Source organism: Phoca vitulina, unplaced genomic scaffold (assembly GCF_004348235.1).
Source record: "Phoca vitulina isolate PV1807 unplaced genomic scaffold, GSC_HSeal_1.0 scaffold21, whole genome shotgun sequence".
In the NCBI taxonomy this organism is placed as follows: Eukaryota; Metazoa; Chordata; class Mammalia; order Carnivora; family Phocidae; genus Phoca; species Phoca vitulina.
In genome coordinates, this window is record NW_022589724.1 from 10,188,247 (window position 1) to 10,211,278 (window position 23,032).

General features: G+C 40.6%; 1 protein-coding gene across 4 annotated transcripts in view; it reads right to left on the reverse strand.

The window, feature by feature from the left end:
- The window catches only part of CTNNAL1 (catenin alpha like 1), a 66,181-nt gene that overhangs the window by 22,368 nt on the left and 20,781 nt on the right, over positions 1-23,032 (reverse strand). For all 4 annotated transcript variants that reach the window (XM_032418316.1, XM_032418314.1, XM_032418313.1 and 1 more), the window contains exons 3-9: positions 16,122-16,309; positions 14,355-14,474; positions 11,833-11,922; positions 10,647-10,817; positions 7,326-7,526; positions 4,823-4,909; positions 1,387-1,545 (exon numbers count right to left, since the gene is read on the reverse strand). In XM_032418316.1, the coding sequence (XP_032274207.1) occupies positions 1,387-1,545; positions 4,823-4,909; positions 7,326-7,526; positions 10,647-10,817; positions 11,833-11,922; positions 14,355-14,474; positions 16,122-16,309 (1,016 nt within the window). The remainder of the gene's footprint in view (positions 1-1,386; positions 1,546-4,822; positions 4,910-7,325; positions 7,527-10,646; positions 10,818-11,832; positions 11,923-14,354; positions 14,475-16,121; positions 16,310-23,032) is intronic.

A 23,032-nucleotide genomic window follows, 5' to 3' on the forward strand; every position in this document is an offset into this window, starting at 1 on the left:
GAGAGTAGATCTTACAAGTTCTACTTGTAAGGAAGGAAAAATAATTTTCTGTAACTATCTGAGGTGATGGATGTTAACCAAATTTATTGTGGTGATCATTTCAAAATACATACATATTTGACATTATGTTGTACACCTTAAACTTACACAATGTTATATGTCAATTACATGTTTAAAAAACTATTTTAAAAAACATAATCATTAAATCTATTGTAAAATGGAGACGTATCTATAGTCATTTTAAGAATGCTCCCTAGCAGTTTTCTTTTTTCTTTTTTTCCCTAGCAGTTTTCATATGTACGCAAGTAAAGGAGAGAAAGGTAGTCGACTTAGTCTAAAGGTTCCTTCTAACCATTACTGGGTGAGCTGGGGACAGCAGGTAATATGGAGACAGCTCTATGGTTTGTATCTGTGCATTTATATACACGCTGGACATACCTGACATGCACAAGTTATACACAGCTTAAGCATACATTTTTTACTAAGAGATGTCTACTGTTTTCAATAAGTGAAAGGCTTAGAATATCAACTAATAATTGAAATTATAGCAAAAGTGGCAGGTGAAGCACCAGTAACACCCAACAGAGGTTTGGGCAGAACAGAAGAGGTTCGGAGGAGGAATACTGTGCTGAATGTCTTTTGTCCATCCACATCCACTCTCCTTTCTCCTCAAACTGCTTTATGCCCTGGGAGACGGACATTTGTGGTCTCCAGCTATGTTTGGCCAATGGGAAGCCCCAGCAATAGACCAGCAGGAATGCAAACAGTAAGGGCCTTTATTCTCATGCTTTTTCCCTGCAGGGTTGCCTTGGGCTGTGGCTCTGCATCTAGTCTTGAAATCAGAACCTCTCACGGTGGCTTTCTGAAAGACTCTATGCCCTTCCAGTTTCCAATAACCACTCCTCTCCCCTATTAATTTGGGCCTACCAGCAGTAACCAGCTCTGCTATCACTAACCCCAATTACTGTACTCCCACGGTTCCCCCTACACCGTGTCTATGTGATTGTAAACAGCTCCTTTATTAGTCTCTTTAAATTATCCTAATTCAAGTGTGCCATCTCTTTCCTACTGAGACCCCACAGGTTCAAATAGAAACAAGGTCATAGGATGTGTCTCCACTGCTCTACGCCTAAGCCTAACCTCTCTGAGAGAATAAGGACAAGAGGATTAGTAAGTGCATCTGCGGGTTCCAGCATTTTTTGTTTTGTTTTAGAGGCCAGATTGTTTTAAGAACAGGACAGATAAACATTGTATCTTTAAGATTCCAAAGGAGAGAGAAAGTGCCCATATAAGTTACCCCCAAACTATATTTGTGTCAATATTCCCTGATGATGGTACGGCTATCATGAAACCACAATTTCTTTAACAAACAAACCTATTACTCACCTCAACAAGCTGCTCTTTCTGTTCAGAGAGTTTACAGGCATACTCGGCCAAACCTTCTAAATTTCCTTCTACTCCAGTAAGTTTTAATGCTTTTAGGACCACATGATCAGCATGGTATTTTAACAGATCTGCTGTCAGCTGGGTTGCTGTCCTGTGGAGCTGCAGATGTGGGGGGTGAAGGGCAATGAAAGAAACACAACAATCAGGTTTTGTCATCAAGCAGCGCACAAGCACTTTAAAAATGAAAAAGGAGCAGTCCCCACTTGATCCACTGAGAGAGGAAAGCATAAAATTCCTGTGGCAACAGCAGCAGTTGGGCCGCACAGGGGAGCTTGTCCTTTCTCCCAGGCAGGAGGGACAGGGACATCTTTGAGTCTCCTCATGTGGGCAGAACTGCTGTCTGCAGAAGATGACCTGCTCAGCTAGTGTGGCATGGCTGGTCCCTTTCTCATCCTGCTATTAACTAGTTCTTGCCCACATAGCTTCTCTCTCACTTAAAAAATGCTTCCACTACTCTGGAAGTTAGTAAGAAACACAACAGTAGTAAGAGGACAGTATTCAGAGTACTACGAGGATAATCAAATGGCAGTACATGATCAGTAAGGTTTAATAGACTTTTGAAAAGGTACTGATGTGAGATTCAATCAATTAGGTATTCAACACAATTTTATTAGATACCCAGATCATGGCAGACACTGTATTAGAGGCTGGACATACAGACAAGTAGGACATACTCCCTTCCCTCAGGGGGTTACAGCCCACCTGTAGCTGCTATCTAGAACTTTTCTCCCCAACTCTTGGGTCACAGGATAAATGACAGACAAAGGGTAACCAAAACCCCGAGGCTGTATTTGACTTGGAATGGATTTTAAGCATGGCCCACTCTCAGCAGATATCTTTGGGTACTATTAACTCCAAAATCTTCCCTTCATCCTGCTTTTTGTTAAAGAAAAAAAAAATGATGTGATGGGTTATTCTGGGGTTCTCCAGGAAGAGATTGTTTTTAATAACACTGTCCTAAGGAAAATCTGACTTTGAACGAAGCCTATTGAATCATTTTTTTTTTTCCTGGAAATAATCCAATGTCAATTCAAATTACAGGACTTTCTACAAAATTAACAATGGAGTAGTCCGCATTCATGCAATCAAGTGAGAATAATTACAGTCAGAAACAAAGACATTAAAATGTACTTTCCTTTGGAAACTAAATGCCACATAAGAATTTTAAAAGATTTTATTTAACCATCAGGGCCTTAGAGAATACCTAATGCCAGCCCTTTATTTTACAGACTATGAAACAGGTCCTTAGAGACTGAGTGACTTGCCCACAGTCACGTAAATCTGAGTGGTTCTAGAGACAACTTATTACCACGCCTAAGGGAGGAAGGGTGAATAAACCCAAAGTTCCACTCTGCACAATGAACTGACAGCGGTTTTATAGAGACCATCTGCCTTAATCATTATAAAAATTCTTCTAGGGGCGCCTGGGTGGCTCAGCCGTTAAACGTCTGCCTTCGGCTCAGGTCAGGATCCCAGGGTCCTGGGATCAAGCCCCACATCGGGCTCCCTGCTCAACGGGAAGCCTGCTTCTCCCTCTCCCACTCCCCCTGCTTGTGTTCCCTCTCTCGCTGTCTCTCTGTCAAATAAATAAATAAAATCTTAAAAAAAAAAAATTCTTCTAGGTTGATGTTGTTACACTCATTTCAGAGGTAAAGAAAATGAAGCTGGTGGAAAGCTGCTCAGTCTATCACCAAAGGATTTAATCCTCTTACTGATAGTCAAATTTTAACAATAGTTTAGTTAAAATTGAATAGGCTGGAAAACATGGATAGGCTTTTTTTTAAACCAAAGAAAACCATAACATCCTTCTATGTTTAATAAGATGGTAAAATGAAGGTCCACTAAGATGTGAAACGAATCATCATGTATATAATTTATCAAAGAAAACCAAAACCCAATTCCATTCTCTTGAACCCCTGACTGTGCAAAATATAAAAGAATAAGGGAATTAGAGATAAGGAAGCTCTGTTTGGAGAGCTGATGGGTGCTTACTGAGTGCACCCCAGAGTAGAGGGAGCAGGACGGCACAGGAGCTGCCGTGAGGAGCTGGAGGGCCCCACAGGAGGGCCTCTGAAGAACACACGCAATCATCCAGGAGAGACAAAGTCAGCCTAAACAGAGCCCAAAGCATCCTGTAAGCGCACCAGTTTCAAAGAACTTTCCACCTCCCCACTTCCTCTCTTTTGGCCTTGAGCCACACACACCTGGCAAAGATCGGGAACTGAAGCTAAGCGGGAGGGGGGGGAAGGAAGAAAGGTGTGAAAAGAGATCAGAGACCACACACACATTTCCCAAAAGCCCTAGGCGAGGCTGAGAGCTGGGAAACAGGGGTAAGTCCTATAATTGAATGAATAGCAAAGCAGCAATTAATATATTGGAGAAATCATTCTAATTATGGAACTGAGATTGTGTTTCATGACCTAAGGCAGGGACTGGCAAACTTACTCTGTAAAGGGCCACATAGGGAATATTTTAGGCTTTTCAGGCTGCACAGTGTCTACTGCAACTACTCAATTCTGCCGTTGTGAAAAAACAGTAGACAATATGTAAGCACATGGGCAGGACTATGTCTCCCCAAACTTGACTTAAAACAGACAGCCTGGATGTAGTTGGCAAACATCTGACTTGCAGTGACTTTCAATAGCCTGAGAGTGATCAAATAAGTCATGAGATGGCCAAGTTTTGCAGGAAGCAGGGAATTCTCAACCAAAAGAGTATTTTTAAAAATCAATTACATTAAGGTTATAGTTTATATACAGCAAAATGTACCAAGGGTACAGTTTGATGAGTTTTGACATTTATATCTACGTAACCACCACCACAATCAGTATTTAATACATTTCCTTTATCACCCAAAGTTCTCCCATGCCCCTTTGTAGTAAATATCCCCCAACTTCTGACCCCAGACAGCCACTGATCTGGTTTCTGTCACTATAAATTAGTAATGCCTTTGCTAGAATTCCTTCTAAATGGAATTATATATATACACACCCACTCACACACAAACACACACTCTTTGGTGTCTGACCTCTTTCAGTGTTATGTTTTAGTGATTCATCCATATGATTACCTGTATCGATACTGTTCCTTTTTACTACTGAATAATACTTGTTACAGTTATATACCAAAATTCATTTATTGATTCCTCTGTGGATGGAAACTTAGACTGTTTCCGGTTTGGGGCTATTATAAATAAAGCTGCTATGAACATCCATGTACAAGCTTTGAGAAGGACGGCATTACAAAAAACAGTGGCTTCAAAATGGAAAACCATCTTCTGGGCACACAGACATACTAATACTAATGCACTTCGTACATACCATGCCACATAAACTAGCAAAGGATTAAAAGAGGCTAAATTTCAAACTATACTTACTTCTTTCTTAAGTTCTTTGAGACTGTGACTGATTTTCAATACAGCGAGTTCTAGTTCTTCAGCAATACTTTTTGTTTTCTTGCTTTGCTAAAAATTAAAAAAAAATATATATATATATATATAGTGTTACCTCATCTTTTTAATCTGGTAATTCCAATTTCACTTGAACAATAAATTATAATAAATGTTTAATATCATTCTGTGAATTATAAAAAAAGTAGATTTTAAAAATTCACCTTTTTATGGACAGAATGGAAAATAGAATTTTAACTATCTAGTTATATTTTCCCATTGTAACTATAAAAAGATGAATTTTTAAAATCTCATTTTGTTAATAAATTTATCATGTCTAAAATGATTCTATTTTATCTTCTGCCCAGAATGCTCATCTCTTCACTCTTAATGGAGTTAAAAATTAAAATCCTATTTACCTTTAAGTCCCTACATAAATGTCTCTTTCTCAGAAAGGCCTTTTCGGATCACACAATCTAAATTAGGCTCTCTTCTTACCCATTCTAATCTTTCTCTAAGTAATTATTCTAGTTTACAATTACATATTTACTTTTTTTATTTTATTTTTTTTGATTAAAGTCGATCTTCCCCACTAGGCCTTGGTAAGCTCCATGAAGGCTGGGATCACATTTATTTTGCTCACCAATGAATACATAATACCTGGCACAGCAAATGTAAGGTAGAGGTACTCAGTTCTTTGAGTGGATAAATCAAAGTTAAATGCCAATATCTTCAAGAAGTCTTCTTGATTCCTCTCCCTAAATATAAATTTGCCCTCCTTCAAGTCCCTGCCACACATGGTCTGTACCTCTGGCAGGACACTTAACAAAGCTTTCTGTACTTGTCTTACCCCTTCCCACACTTTTCTCCACTGCAAAATTCTTGGAGGCAAAGATTTTATCTTATTCATCTTTAGATTTCCGGTGCTTGGCATACAAAAAACACTCAGTAACCAATGCTGAAAAAAATGAATGAATGAACAATACATCTGGCATGCAGACTCAGAGATCTGAGCGCTTGTGAAATATGGGAAAGGTGCTAATTGCAAATTTAAGTGTTGACAGACTCGGATTCCCAACACAGCATTTCCTCACAGAAACTCTTCATGTTGACTGTTGGGTTTAAAATTTAAAACTGAAGCAATCTACACTTCAGATTAGATATCACATAGATATTTCAAAGTAATCACAAAATATTGCTTTTAGCCCTGACAGCACTCTACTCTAGGTTAATTTCCCGTTAATATGAGCATTTGCACTGTCATGATGCCAAGGAATAGGAGAAATCTTGATTTATATCCACTCTTCATTCAAAAACCAATCGCTTTACACGAAAGTCAACTGCTGCTTCATTCACTATTCTCAGCCACATTCACCCCTCTTCGTCTTTACTGCCAAAGCTTTTGTTCACAGCTGCCATGTTTGCTCCATCTACGCTGTACGTTGTAAATCACATTAAATACTTTTTTTGACATACCCTAGGTCTAAGAAATAAATAAATAGTGCCACAGCCCAGTCTCAAGCCTCTACCTTTCAATTTTGTAACCACTCTCTACAAGAGTCTGGATACACACTTTCTATGTTGTCCCACTCTGTCCATCTTTTTTTAAATTTTTTTAAAGGAAACTCTACACCACATATGGGGCGCGAACTCATGACCCCAAGATCAAGAGCTGCATGCTCTATCATAAGCCAGCCAGGGACCCCCAACGCTGTCCATCTTTACCATTCTCACTACATAACCTCCCAGGCTGTATGCACACCAGCACTCTACCTGAGAGGTAGGCTGCTCACAGTCTTAGACCAGGAATCAGTGCAAGGTTGAAAAATTTTTTACCTGCTTGCTGGATCTACCCTTGTCTTCACTGCGTCTAGACGTCAATAAATTGTCTAAATTGTTGTTCTGTAGGGGCGCCTGGGTGGCTTAGTTGGTTCAGTGTTTGACTCTTGATTCCCTCTCAGGTTATGATCTCAGGGTTGTGAGATCGAGCCCCACCTCAGGCTCCCTGCTCACATTCTCTCTCTCCCTCTCCCTCCCCCCTTCCCTTCCTTCTTTCTCTAAAAAATAATAAAATAAATTGTTGTGTCTATAAATCAGCTGTCCTCAGAGTTAAGCACTGTGCACGTGTGAATGGCTTTGGCAGTAAGACTCAGGGGACGAGAACCTCTAGGTAGGGCTCTTCACTCTGAAGAAGCATTTTGGGGAGGAATTTTCCAGAGGCGAGTTTGGTGGACGAGTGGGGATTATGGGATGAACTTGTGATAGTGATGGTGGTACAGAATGAGGCTGGCCAGGATGAGCAACTGAGAAACAGCAGGCCTAGAAATGGCAAGTACTGTGAGCGCTGGATGGGAAGGATGCTTCGGGCCAAGAAAGAGGGAGAAAAGGGATGAGACATCCTTGTCCCATTCCAGACCACATTCATGTTAGCTTCCACAATTCTCAGAGCTTTAGGAAAAAGCTATTGTATAGGATCAAAAAAAGTTCTTACACTTTGAATCCACACAGAAAGTAACTGCTGCAGTTCCAGTCTTGCCTGAGTTGACAGTTCCAAGATGCGTTCCCTGTGCTCATGGCTGGTGTAGGCAGAATCAGTAAAGTCCTCAGTGCGCTCCAAAATGACTTCCAGAGTAGCAGAAAGATTCTCTTTTGACTGAAAATAAAGATTCTCCAGAAGAGCTTCAATATTCATCTGAGAACAGAAAGGATATCCATCTGCATGAGTCAATATTCCCACATAACCAAATGGGCTGTAACTTCTAAGAGTGCCCAGAGAGACACTAGCAATTTCCTTCCCTGTCTGAGGGCTCGGGGGGGAATACAACCTCTAGTGATGACTCTATTCTCCAGGACACATTGCTCAAGGGCCACCAGCAACCATGCAGAGATTCACTACAACAGCTGTTAATACAACAGTCCTATGAAGTCAGTAAATACTAAGGCAGAAAAGCATGATCATGTAGCAACCGGTAGGAAAAATGAACCAGCCCACAGGTAGAGAATTTGCACCTGAGAAAATGCTGAGGCAAAGTCCTGAAAGACGCTACACCCAAATATGAACTTGTGCTGAGCCCAGGGGGACAGGGTGTGGAGGGTGTGGGTATGGGAAGGGCTGGGAAAGGCACCAAATTTTCCTTCCTTAATTCAGCAAAACTCTCCTAGTAACCTAATCGGTCTCCCTACATTTTGACTTATGTCCGACAGCACCTCCCTGACCAAAACCTTCTCTACCATCCTCTACCTGTATCATCTTTCTAAAATGGAAAGCTTCTGATATTGCCACCTCCCTCCAACTGACTCCTCACCACGTATAAAATTAAGCTCAAATTTCTACTGCATAACACAAAATCCTCTAGGGTCTTGACTTTATAGATCTTTCTGACAGTCTGTCCAACCACCCCTCAAGTTCCCAACAACCTGTCACTTCAGCCACCCTGTGCTCAGAGTTCCCGGAACGCGTGACGGACACGCGTTCACTGGCACATCTTTCTCTCTCTCAGCTGCCTACATGACACTATGCCGCTGCAGCTGGGTCTAAACGCCCCCCATGAGCGGAGTCACAAAACAACTTGGGCCAAGAGGCGATCCGCGGTGATGACCATGACTGTGCTCACACTGAATGTGCTGATAAGAATAGCTTACATTTGTTTAGCACTTTAAAGTCCTTTCACAAACATAGTCTCAAGTTAATCCTTACATCTGACCCATTTTCACAGGACCCACAAAAATACCAAGATTTGGGAAGGTCAAGAGGCCATAGTCGGGGCCTGCTTCCCCTCCTCCTCTTGGCCCAAGGTGTCTCCAGTAACCACCCCATCCTAGGTAGATGGCATTTTTTTTTTTTAAGCTAGGAAAGAACATGGATAAAAGTGAGGTATGGAATTGACAAGGAGCATCTGAGAATTTAGAATTTAAACAGAATTACAACATAAAAATCAATCATGTTGACCATACACCATTTATGTTAAGGTTTTTGATTCTCCCCTTTGAAAGAACATACACATGCTTTTAAACAGCAGCTGAGGGGCGCCTGGGTGGCTCAGTTGGTTAAGCATCTGCCTTCGGCTCAGGTCATGGTCCCAGGGCCCTGGGATCGAGTCCCGCATCTGGCTCCCTGCTCAGTGGCGAGCCTGCTTCTCCCTCTCCCTCTACCTGCAGCTCCCTCTGCTTGTGCTCTCTCTCTCTGACAAATAAATAGTCTTAAAAAAATGTTTTTAAAAATAAAATTAAAAAAACAGCAACTGAGTAGAGTTGTTTTTTCAAAAGCCATTCATTTATATGGTTTCCTAAGATTTGTCCACATATTCACAGTACCGAGCACAGTAAAGCATCCCGTCTCCGTCTACAGATTATACTCTCCACCAGGAAAAATGGTAAGATGCCAAAAAGATACCCACTGACGGTGAGACGGAGTCTATCCGTAACAGCTCCACCCTGCAGACTGCGGCTGGTGGAGGGTCAGCAGCTAGCCCGGCTGCAGCAGCCTCAGGCACAGCTCCGCCCGAGGTAACCTGGAGCCCAAGGGTAGCAGCAAGAAGCAAAAGACTTGGCTCTCGTCCTATTTGTTTCCCTAATTATCCTTTAACCCTTGAGAAGACATCTCCCCCTCGGCCTTTATAAAAAGAGGGGATTAGAAAAATAAGCTCTAAGATCCCTCAGGCAATACAAACTCTAAAACCACGACTGGTCTTTGGAGCTTCTTTGCCCTCAGAAAGAGTTAGGGCAGGACCAGCAGCATACAGGCAAACCCACAGGCATCAACTGAAAGGTCACGGACTTTGGGATTAGCGAGTCCCGGTTCTAAAGAAGGGTTCCACCACTTACTAGCTTTCCTCCTCAAAAACACAATGATAATAGTACCCACCTAAAGGGAAGTTACTGATTAAATTAGATAATATTCAGGAAGACAACAGCCCCTAAAAATAACTGTTCTTTCCATGACTTTCTTTCATCCTATGTTCCTACCTAAGTAGGAATTAAAAAGATGGAAGGAATGCCATCTTCATTGCAGCCCTTAGCCTATAGATAATTTCCAAGGGCCTCAGTCTTCCCAGCTGTTAAATGAGGGCTTTTACGAGATGATTTCCTAGGGCCCTCCTCAATCAGACCCAGAGAGCACCTTCACCAGCTCTCTGACTTCCCATGAGAAGTTCTGCCCAAAAATGGGGGGGATTCTGAGTCAGACTGCCTGGTTTCAAATCCTAACTCTGGCACTTCCTTGCTGGCAAATTACTTAATCTCTATTTCTCAGTCTCCCCAACAGTATAGTAGCAATAGTTCTTATAGGATTTTACAGGTACATACATTTAAAGCATTCGGAACAGGGTTGGCACAGAGTAAATGCTCAATAATACATGTTAGCATGTATTAGTGTTCATTCCAGATTTTAATTAACATGAATACTATTACTATTATTAAAGTCTCAAAATATCCACCCTAGAGCTCAGGGAAGAGTAGGGATTCCAGCAGAAACCATTTGCTGTCTGTCACCAGCCACGGACGGATAGCACAGCACTGCTCAAAAGACTGGGCAGGGAACACCTTTCTAAACAGAGGATAGGAGGCTTCTGCTGAACCATGCAGTGACACAGGGCCCGGCAGCTACCATAACCCCAGACCAACGTTCTCCGTACAAACTACACTAAACCAAATGTTACCGAGTATTAAGTTTATACAGAGTGACACTGTGTTAAAGAAAAATCTCTGCTTTTGTGAAGCATCTATCCTAAAATATTATACCAGAACATGGATACTACCTCTAAAGATGTTCCTCTGATATGGAAAGAAAAAAATACATTCTCTCTATTCTTACCTTGAATTCTTTAATTCCAGTAAAAATACTGACAGATGAAATGTCAGTCTCTCCACTTGGTTTGCAGTCAGTCACGATTTCAATCACCTTATCTAATGCCACTTTCATTCGGTCAAATACTCCCTCTTTGTTTTTATGGGCTGATTCGCAGTTGGGATGCCTGAGACATGTCTTCAAAACAATTGAAAATTTTTATTTTCAGATTGGGCCCATACCATAATACACAAAATCTTACAGAGAACATATCATGCTAATAAAAATGGTTCTTTACCAAAATCTCCTGGGTCCCTGGCTCACCCAGCTGCTTCTCCTCACTAAAAGTGGAAGCAGGATGAGTAAAAAGCGATAGCAAGGTTAAGTGAAAAAGGCAGAGTGCAAAACTGTATCTTTATACTTCAATAAGTTTACTTAAAATTTGTGGGAGGAACTATCTTCATCACGATTAAAACTATTTTAAAATGTTGCCTTCCCTGTGCAAAACCTAAAAAAGAACGAGGACAAGCACACATGAACACATGTTCTATCACAGTGGATATCTTTGACTTTTTAAGAATGATGTGAATGAAAGCTGCTCAGGGGGCCTCCATGTGAACAGAGCCTTGCAAGCCGGCTCCAGGGAGCTGTTGTGGTGGCCTCACTAACCCAGCCTAGAGTAAATCCTGCGAGCGGAAAAGGCAATTCTAAATAAACTGCTCACAAGCTGTTGACTAGTTTTTTCTTGAATTGTACCGAGTTGCTGGCCAGCTGCTGTTTGGAATCACCAGCGCTCGACTGACAATTTTGTTAATAGTAGAATAAGGAACCAGACATATGAATTTACAGAATAAACAAACCAAAGGCTGGATTAATACTCCACTGTTACTTAACAGATTCTAACTTGCCTCGCTTTCTCGACAGTACATGTGTTGGCTCCCCGACGAGCCTGGCAAACCCTGTGGGCAGTGACCGTGTGTGACAGACCCCGACTCCCGGCACCTCACACGCCACCTTGCGCTCGGCTGCTCACGCAGCTGACTCGCGGACTGACCGCCGTCTGGAACCGGGGAAGGAAGTGAGCCTTCTTGCTAAAGGATAACTGAGATCTGACTGCTGTAGCCTATGCTCCAAGTTATCACTTCGACCTTTCTAAAAATGTAAACCATATAAAGTAGATGCATTTAAGCAGGTAAAACAAAAGGGTCCCTACCTTTGAGGCTGTGAGAAGCATCATTGTACACTTTTCAAGAACTGCCCTGGCTGCTGCCATTCTTGCCTTTTTCTTCTCGTCTTTCAGATCCTAAAAAAGAAATAAAACCACTGAGCGGTCTAGGATCCTGTAAACAATTTCATGAAAAAAATCATTTACGCAACAAGAATCAATTAAGTAACATTGTTTAAAAAGTGACAAAGTGAAAAAAACCAGGATGAAGTTTGATAAAATGTCACCGCTTTGATCTAAATCCATCAACACACTGTGGAAAGAAGCAGGTGCCCTTACTGAGGGTGGCAGAGCCAGGGCCTGAGGGCCTGAGACGGAGCAGGGGGAGGCCTCGCGGCTTGCACGCTGGTGGCCTGCATGCACACCTGACATTCTTGTGCCCATGTGGATATACCTCACTCCCGACCCGAAACAACCGTCCTATGCTTTACTCCGTTAAGAGTGACCTAGTTAGGGCGCCTGGGTGGCTCAGTTGGTTAAGCAACTGCCTTCGGCTCAGGTCATGATCCTGGAGTCCTGGGATCGAGTCCCGCATCGGGCTCCCTGCTCAGCAGGGAGTCTGCTTCTCCCTCTGACCTTCCCCCCTCTCATGTGCTCTCTCTCTCTCTCTCATTCTCTCTCTCAAATAAATAAAAAAAAATCCTTAAAAAAAAAAAAAGAGTGACCTAGTTATCGAGCAGTTATGGGTTATTATTTCCTTCAGATTAGATACTTAGAAGTCAACTCTTTCAGAGACCATGTCTGGTTAAACTTAACCAATATGCTGCTCTGAAACAGTCTTTTTTTTTTTTTTTTTAAGATTTTATTTATTTATTTGACAGAGAGAGACACAGCGAGAGCAGGAACAAAAGCAGGGGGAGCGGGAGAGGGAGAAGCAGGCTTCCCGGTGAGCAGGGAGCCCGATGTGGGCCTCGATCCCAGGACCCCGGGATCATGACCTGAGCAGAAGGCAGCCGCTTAACGACTGAGCCACCCAGGCGCCCCTGCTCTGAAACAGTCTGAAGATGTTTCTCAGGTCTATCATTTTCTCCAACTAGATTATGAAATCTGGAGCAGGCACCATGCTTTGAATTATTTTCTTTTAGTTTCTCTTCATAGAGCCCTTGATAAGGATGTGTGCTATTACAGAAAGTACCTAAACAGTGTGATCAAATCTAGAACCAAATACTCTTATAATAATTTGGTCATGGCCATCTAAATCAGAGGTCAGCAGCCATTTTCAACAGAAGGCCAGATAATAAATTTTTCAGGCTTTCTGGGTCAGAGTCTGAAACAACTACTTAATTCTGCCATTGCAGTGTGAAAGCCACCCTGAGACAATCCATAAACAAACAAACATGGCTGTGTCCCAACAAAACTTTACTTATGGACACTGAAATTTGAATTACACAAAATTTTCACCTGTCACATTAGTCAGTCTTTCCATTTGTGGGTTGTAGGCCATACAAGACACCATCTATTGTACGGTGATAATAAATGAGCGAAAAAGAGGGCATCTCAATCTGTTAGAGAGGTCTAGTCCCCAGGACAAAAAGAGGCCTCCATAAAACCCAGATGGTCCAAGAAGTACTAGGTGAAGCATACAAACCAGCCTGCCACTTTCCAGGCCATACCCCTCTTCCAACTCCAGCTACAACCAGGAAAGTTCACATCCACCATGATGATACTCTATGGGACTACACCAAAACATCTCAAGAGGTCCCTTATTATATATCTAACCTGCTGACAAGATGAACTAATGCATGAATACCCCAACAAAGAAAAGTCAACTCTAAATATAATATGGTCTTCCACCTCCCTAAATTTGGGGGGCTTATAGTCTAAATTGAGGAACAGACCTATAAAGAACTAATATCACAGTGTAGGTTAAAAACTACAGGCTCCAAAATCAGACATAACGAAGTTCAACCTGCTAGATGAGTGACCTTGGGAAAGTTTATTATCCTCTCAGGTTCTATCTCCTCAGGTGTAAAACAGTAATAACAATACCTATCTTACAAGAATGTTTTCAAAATTAATGAGATCATGTGTATCAAGTACCTAACACATAGCTAATGCAGATAAATAATGGCTTGACTTATTACTACTGAGAAAACTGACAGAAATAGATAACAGCAGAATAATACATAACATGTTACAAAAACAGAAACAGAATAAAATACTAACAGAATATATATGATGACTCAATTTATTTGCCTGAGCCCTGGTAGAAGAGTCAAATGTATTTTCCTAAAAGAGGAAGTATTAGATCTGAGCCCTGAAGGCAAATATGACTTTTCCTAGTGTGTGTGGTAAGAACATATTTAACTATTACATGTATGCAAAAAAAAAAAAAAAAGTCACATAAATTTACTTACTTTATCCTAGCTCCTTTATGAAAGGCTTTCAACACCAAGGTTATAAATTTAATAAGCAAATAAACCAACCCAGATAATCACAAAGATCACACCTCCATCCAAATGAAAAAGTATGCATGTATTTGAAAATGTTTAAATGTGGTAAACACATACATTTTGTCTATCTCCAGTTAGATGTGCAAACTCCACCATTTCATTTCCAAATTGACTGAATATTTGGACAAACTCCTGAAAGCTATTCACTTTCTCTAGTCTTTCCATAGTTGCAAGAACCTGCAAAACAGAGAATATTTGATTGTCAGGTGTAGACATGAAAGAGACTGAGATGTCAAGTCTGAATAGAAAAGAAAAAGGAGAAACTCTGAATTCTAGGGGAGAGCTGAGAAGGAGTCGTCACAGGGGAAGACAGGGAAGGAGGAGCCCAGAGAAGTAGAAGCACATCCAAAGGTTAGAATCATCTAGGGAATGATTTGTTTTTATGATGGGGAGACCTGAGCTTACTTGAAAATTAAAAGGAAAAAGAGTACAAGAAACACCTTGATATACAGGAGGGGATCATTTATGTAGCAAAGTCTGGAGAAGGTGGACATATGCAGGACAGAGGTAATCCCATTTTCAGAGAACTAGGGAGACAGGGAGGATAAAGGTAATACACAGAAGCCTTAAGGTTCACTTTGGGGAACCCCATTCTTCCCAAGAAAGTGGAAGGAAGGTCACCTGCACAGTGAGGAGTGGAAAGGAAGGTGTGGTGCTTCGAGAGCAGGAGAACAGTATGGATCAGTCAGGAATTGTCTATGTTGAATAAATTAATTGCCAAGAGGCTTTGGGTAGCCAGGGGCAAAAAAAAAAAGTGAGAAACCAATAGTAGAGCTGACAGACAATGTTAGGTGTTTTCTTGATATTAAAAGTAAAGTAAATAGATGTGAAATATATTTTCAAATACTTTTCTCTTAAAATAATAGTACTGGATTAGCTTTCGTCAGACCAAGATAGGTAAAGAAAACACAGATATCCTGTGTTTACTTTTGAAAATGAGGATATGATGGCTGTTTGGCACGTTAACCTGCCCTGGCAGCTCAGGAAGTCCAGGCGACTAGCACAGATAAGGCAGATTGCTACGCTGAGCAGAAACTCCGTCTTTCAAAGAGATAGGGGTTTTTTTCCTATCACTCCAGCACTGCCCGATCCACCTCTCCAATTTCTTTTTCGCTTGAAACTCACACTCTTTAGTTCACTCAACACCCATCAGGTAGTTCTGTCCTCAAACCTGATTGAGACAATCCCTTTCCTGGCAGACTACCCTCCTCCTTGCCTAGGGAATTATCCAGGGAAAAAAGTGACTGTCCATGCCCTGGCTTTGCTGGATGATGGGGGAGCACGACCATTATCTGAGCAACTGGAAGAGTTCTAGACTGGAGAGTTTAAATTTATTCTGCAAGCTTTATGATTATTCATAACCTCTAGGGATGTTGCATAAAGAAATTTCTTGTAGTGTTGATAACTGCAATTTCAGATGACTGAATTTTTTTAAGCTTATAAATTATTATCCTCTGACTCTGAAAAAAAAGGTACTGAGGAATTTGGTATTTTTATCAATTAGGTTTCTACTACATACACTGTCATGGTTCTTGGCTTTTCTTCCCAAATTTGTACACATGAAAAGCTTTCACGAATAAACCTCAACAAGTAGATAACGATTTTCTGAGAAGAAATATTATTTACATCTAAATGTTTAGACCCAGTACACACATTGTTTAGGAATTATAGGTACAGAAGAAATACCACTTTTAAACTACAGACAACTGGAGGTAAAACAATTAAAATTGATAAGCATTGCCAAATTACCTGTAATTAACCTAAAAAACAACTTTTGAACAACCCCAAAAGACACAAGTATAGAAACACGAGAAAGACAAATACCTTATTTCTTGATGTTATTATCTGCTTAATGACTACTCGGTCTGCCAGCAACAACACTTTTGTCACTGAAGAAAGAAGTAATCTTGCAGCCTTTATAACTCCTGTTTTATCTGTAAAAATTGTGATCTGGCCATCAGATTCTGGATGATTCAAGCTGCTTATATCTGTAAGTGCTGCAATTGTTTCTCCTAACAAGAAAGGCAAGGGTGAAAAGTTAAATTGGGAATAAGATGCACTTAAATTAAAATCCAGACTTTACTCTTGAAGGGAATGTGCTCAAGTGGGTAGACACTTGGCTTTGGAGTCTCATTTCAGGAAGAAGAAACAGCTTCTCCTTGATGAGCACAAGGATTATCGTATGAGGCTCTCTAATGACAAAATAATGGCACATTCTTAAGAACTTTGAGAAATTTGTAGCCTTCACCAAGTTCGCAAAATATTTTAATTTTTCTTCTAGTGATATGGCAAACTACATGATCTAAAAAAGCCTTCTTCTCTGTAAGACCAAATAAGAGAAATCCCAAGGGCCAATAACCAAAGAAGAATCTAAAGTAGGGCAGTAAGCAGTTGCCAAGGCTTTGGCCAGGGGTGAGGGGATAGAAAAGTACTGGGGCGGGGGTGGTAGTCACTGCCCATCTCCACAGCCTGAAGAGGCTAGGGTTCTTAAGAACACCCATGAAAAGAAGACAAACCTTTGGGCCTCTTGGGAGGCATCCTCAGTAATAAGGGGGCCTAGAAAAATCATCCATAGGCAAAGGGAAATAATATGCAAGTTTATCTGTTGGGCAGCCTGGGCTCTGGGTGGGAAAAAAACAAAAGTATCTCTCCTGAGAACTTAAGACACAGGCTGACTCTGAGGCTTGCTGTTTGAATGTATACTTCTTATGATGCCCAGCATAAACCATTCTACCAAATGAACGCCCAACCCTCTAGAACAAGTCTCTTCTTCACTATCAAAATGTTGCTAGCAAAATGCTTTGATTTCTGTAATAGCAATTATCTATCAGTAAAACAATACAAATATTTGTTCTCCTTAAAAATGAAGCCAGGCTGTAATTTCTTCCAAACTTTACTGTTTAACTTAACAAGATTAAAAAAATAAACTTTCCATCATCTTGCAATGTTCAAGGTAATTTTTTACATCCTATATAAACCTTAGTGCATGGATTGATTTTCTCACAAAAGCCCCCTTGTCAATATTATTATATATACCCAATAAGGTATCAGCCCATAGGCTAAGGATCTTGAGTAAAAGTACCTGAATTTTAATGGACAGGTCACAAGGTGTGACATAATGAAATCAAGATTTAGGGTCAGTCTGGAGAAAGGAGAGACTCAAAGTCAGAGTATTACTCAGGCAGCATTTCATTTGTGGGTATGAAGCAGTAAGGATCTTGCAAGGACGGTAGCTACAGGAACATAAAAAAGATGATTTGGGAGATATCAGAGAAAGAAAATATAAAATTGGTACCTGAGCAGTGATAAGAAAAAGAGAAATGAAAAAAAAAGCCTTCAAGGTTGTGAACCTAAATCACTTTTTAAAAAAACATCAGAAGGGCACAGAAAGGGAAATGATAAATTTACTTTCAGACAACAGGAATTTGAAACAACACAGGAACACCCAAAAGACAAGCCTGTAGCTATGGATTGGTCACCTATCATGACAACAGCTGAAACTCTACTAATAGAGGAAGTCTGTGGCAGCCAGCCTCCAAGACGGCTCCCAGTGATTCCCACCTCCTGGAATTTACCACATCCTTGTGTCGTCTCCTCCCACATCATACTAGGGTTGGTACAGCAGAAGTGATGGTATGTCACTTCGAAGATAGGTTTTTAAAGACACTAAGGTAGCCATCTTGGTTGCTCTCTCTCTCTCTCTGTCTAAGGGAAGCCAGCTACCATGTTGTAAGCAGGCATTCTTACAAAGAGGCATAGATGAGAAACTCAGGCCTCTGCCCAAAAGCCAACAAAGAAGTGAAGCCTGCCAACAACCAACAGAGGGAACTGGAAAGCAGATCCTGCAGTCCAGTCAACCTCCAGATAACTACAGGCCAGCAGACACCTTGAGGGCAGCCTTGGGAGAGAGACCCCACTGGCTAAGCCACTCCCTGATTTCTGACCCTCAGAAACTATGTGCAGTAATAAATGTTTGTGGTTTTAAGTTGCTAGGTTCGGGTTAATTTGTTACACAGCAATAGGTCACTATACAGTTTATACAGCAAAATACACAGAGGAGAAAAGGTTAGCATTGAACCTTCATGAGCACAGAAAGGGGCAGGAGGAAAAGTATCAGTTTGCAATAGCTTTGAGGATAAAAATGTTTCCTCTCTGCCTCTGGAAAATGTTACTTTTTCCTACAGCTCTCAATCCTCAAAGATACTACATATGAGCCTGCCCATATGGCATTATGTAACTTTTCCTTTTTCTGACTAAACCCAGGCATTAAACTCGTAACTATGTGGGATGGTAACATTTGGTTAGCTCCATTAACATGGTCAAATTCTTCCTTAACATTACAAAAATTGTTCAAAGTGTAGACTGTTCAGAAATTAGCTCCCCGAAAAAGTCACAATGCTGTCCTTTTAGCTTCGTGGTTGCCATTTTTAACTTGTATATGTAATTAGTGTTGTGTCTTAATGTGAAAATCTAAAGTCAGTCTATTATAGATATTTATTGCACTCCCATAAAAAATATGGGACAAGTAAAAATGTTGAAAGGGGGCACAAATTGGGTGGAGTCAACATTACAAAATTCTAGTTACCAAGTAAGTCATGGGGATGCGATATATAGCTTGGCAACCATAGTTAATACTGTATTGCATATATTTTATTTTTTAAATTTTTTAAATTTTTTTAAAGATTTTATTTATTTGACAGAGAGAGATAGTGAGAGCAGGAACACAAGCAGGGGGGAGTGGGAGAGGGAGAAGCAGGCTTCCCGCCGAGCAGAGAGCCCAATGTGGGGCTCGATCCCAGGACCCTGGGATCATGACCCGAGCCAAAGGAAGATGCTTAATGACTGAGCCACCCAGGCACCCTGCATATTTTTTTAAATATTGCATATTTTTAAGAGAGTAAATCTTAAAAGTTCTCACTACACACACAAAATTTTTAACTATGTTTGGTGACAGATGTTAACTAGACTTACTATGGTGATCATTTTACAATATAGTTGACCCTTCAACAATGTGGGTTTGAATGCTGTGGGTCCACTTACATGCAGATTTTTTTCAATAAACACAGGATAGTACTGCAAATGTATTTTCTCTTCCTTATGATTTTTTAAAAATATTTTATTTATTTATTTGTCAGAGAGATAGAGAACACAAGCCAGGGGGAGCGGCAGGCAGATGGAGAAGCAGGTTCCCCACTGAGCAAGGAGCCGGATGTGGGACTCGATCCCAAGACCCTGGAATCATGACCCGAGCCAAAAGCAGACGATTAACTGACTAGGCCACTCAGGCGTCCCCCTTATGATTTTCTTAATAACATTTTCTTTTCTCTAGCTTACTTTATTGTAAGAATACAGTATACAATGCATATAACATACAAAACATGTATTAATCAACCATTTGTTATTGGTAAGACTTCTGGTCAACAGTAAGCTATTAGGAGTTAAGTTTTTGAGGAGTCAAAAGTCATACATGGATTTTCAACTGCACAGAGGTTGGTGCCCCTAACCGCTGTGTTTTTCAAGGGTCAACTGTACATCCAAATATCAAATCATTGTGTTGTACAGCCGAAACTAACATAACATTATATGCCAATTATACCTCAATTTAACCAAATGTAAAAACACAATGCAAGAAGTCAACAGAAGAGGGGCCCCTGGCTGGCTCAGTGGGTAAAGCGTGTGACTCTTGATCTCAGGGTTGTAAGTTTGAGCCCCACGTTGGGTGCAGAGATTACTTAAAAATAAAATCTTTAAGAAAAAAAAAAAAAGAAGTCACCAGAGGAAAGAAAAGTAAAAAAAAATAATAACAATTATAATGATAATACTTATTGAGTCCTTTTATGTGCCAAATGCATACATGCATTATATCAAAACACTTCTATAAACACTAACATTACCCCATTTTATTAATGAGAAAACTGAGGTTTAAAAAATTTTAATAGCTTGCCCAATATCACACTGCTATCAAGTGAAGAGTTGGGACTGAAATCCAGGCAGTCTGACTCCAAAATCCTAGTTCCTTATCACTACTTTACATTATTTCCCTCAAATAAATATTAAATTGTCCAAAGGAGAAATTGATTACTATGGGCTGAGTGGGCTAGAAACATTTCAGGAGTGATTCAAGTTAAGTCTGAAATTTGTACATGTTAAGAGAAAATAAGGCTTCCATACTACACAACTCCAGGAGGCGCCATTCTCATTCTCTTACCAGAGTGACAGAAGAGGTAGTTCTCAAGAGGGGGAAGGGCACTTCAAAAAGAGACAACAGGTGGAGCCCATGACAACAGATGGCTTCCAAGTGCCACAGTCTACAGGAGTGTGAGTCGGTGGACCACGTCCTCTTTTCTCACCCTATACTGAGCACAGTGACATCCTACAAAGCCCATAAGGTGAGTAGGACTCAGCTTGCCCTTTCATTCAAAAACCCCTACTCTTGCTTTAATTAAGGGCTGCTATAAAAAAACAGTAATATGTAGAACATCTCTACATTTTCTGTTAAATTGTCCATTGCATTATGTAATGTCTGTTGTATAAGCGCCCACACAGTAATTTAGTGCCAGGAAAGAAGTTGCTCTCCACTTGACAAGCTGGTTTGTTTCCTTTCAACAAACAATGAGAATTATATAACCCTTTCTTTCCCACTTTTGTGTCTTGCCTTCCAGGAAGTACAAAGATAAATTTCATGCTTAATTAGAGTAACAATGTTGGCCAAAGTTTCCAGTATATTTATTTTCATCTCCCATTGCAATGATTTATTAAACATGTATCTTTTATTGTAAGCTATTTCAAATCCTCTTTAAAATGTAGGCAAGGGGCGCCTGGGTGGCTCAGTCATTAAGCATCTGCCTTCGGCTCAGGTCATGATCCCAGGGTTCTGGGACTGAGCCCCGCATCGGGCTCCTTGCTCCGCGGGAAGCCTGCTTCTCCCTCTCCCACTCCCCCTTCTTGTGTTCCCTCTCTTTACTGTGTCTCTGTCAAATAAATAAAAAATCTTTAAAAAAATAATAAATAAATAAAATAAAATGTAGGCAAAATATAAATTATGAATAGAATAAGGCCATCATCCTTCCTTCCCCACTTAAAATCTATTCACTAGCACAGTGAATGGCTACAAACTCGAGTCAACTCAGAATCCTCCCTGCTTTTAACCAATAACGAAGTCCTATCTATTTAACCACCTTAATGAATATTTCAGGTATTCTCCCTGTTATTATCCCTAAGGCATTGCCTTGGCTTAGCCTGGTTTATTGTAAAAGTTTCCACATTAATCTCCCTGCCTTTATCCTCAACTCTCTCTAATTAACCCTCATTTGTTCATTTCTTCTATCCTACCAGAAAGATTTCTAACACAAAACTATGTCTCTTATCTGGCTGAAAATTCCTCAACCTGTCATCTATAGAGTAATACCTAAAGTCACTCATATAACACACAGGACCATGTATGATCTGGTTGGTCCCTCTGTATTTACTTGGCTTTATCTCACTTAGGATGATCCTCCAAACACACCTGCTCTTCCCTCAGGGTTGCCCATCTCAGTAAATGGCACCACCATTTCCCTAGCTGTTCATACTCCAAACCTTGGAGTTATCCATGACTCCTCTTTCTGTCACATCCCACATCCAAACTATCAGTAAATCGTATCAGCTCTACCTTGATAATACAACCAAATGCAACTGATTTTCACCACCTCAAATGTGATGACCTGATCTAAGTCGCCATCATTCATCAACTGAACCCCTGCAACAACCTTCTAATTGGTCTCTGATTTCACCCTCATGCCTCCTAATATCTACTCTCCATATAGAAACCACCAGTGACCTTTTTAAAATATGAGATTATACCCAACTTTTACATCAACATGGATGGGACTGGAGGAGATTATGCTAAGTGAAATAAGTCAAGCAGAGAAAGTCAATTATCATATGGTTTCACTTATTTGTGGAACATAAGGAATAGCATGGAGGATATTAGAAGGAAGGGAAAAATGGGGGGGGGGAATTGGAGAGAGAGATGAACCATTAGAGACTATGGACTCTGAGAAAAAAAACAGGGTTTTAGAGGGGAGTGGGGAGGGGGGATTGGTTAGCCCGGTGATGGGTATTAAGGAGGGCACGTACTGCATGGAGCACTGGGTGTTATACGAAAACAATGGATCGTGGATCACCACATCAAAAACCAATGATGTATTGTATGGTGACTAACATAATAAAATTTTAAAAAAAAATTAGAGAAATACAAAGCAAAACAAGAATAAGATTTGTGTTGGGGTGTCTGGCTGGCTCAGTTGGAAAAGCATTCGACTCTTAATCTCAGAGTCATAAGTTCAAGCCCCACATTGGGTGCAAAGATTTCTTAAATAAATAAATAAATCTAAAAAAAAGAGTAAGATTGTGTCACATCTGTCATGTTGGCAAAAAATTTAAATCTGATAACGCCAGGTTTGGTGAGGATGTGGGGAAACAGGAACCCTGCCACCTTGGTGGTGGGATACAAATTGCTACAACCTTTAAGGAGAACAGTTTGACAATATCAAGTAAAATTGAAGTTGTACATCCCTATGAACTTAGTTAAGTCCACTTCTACCTACATACCCCAGAGCTACAGTTCTCAAAGTGTGACCCATGGACCTGTGGGGGACCCTGAGACCCTTTTAAGGGGTCCATGGCAACTGTTCTCATAATATCAAGAAGTTATTTGCCTTTTGCACTATGTTGCTATTTGCACTAATAGTGCA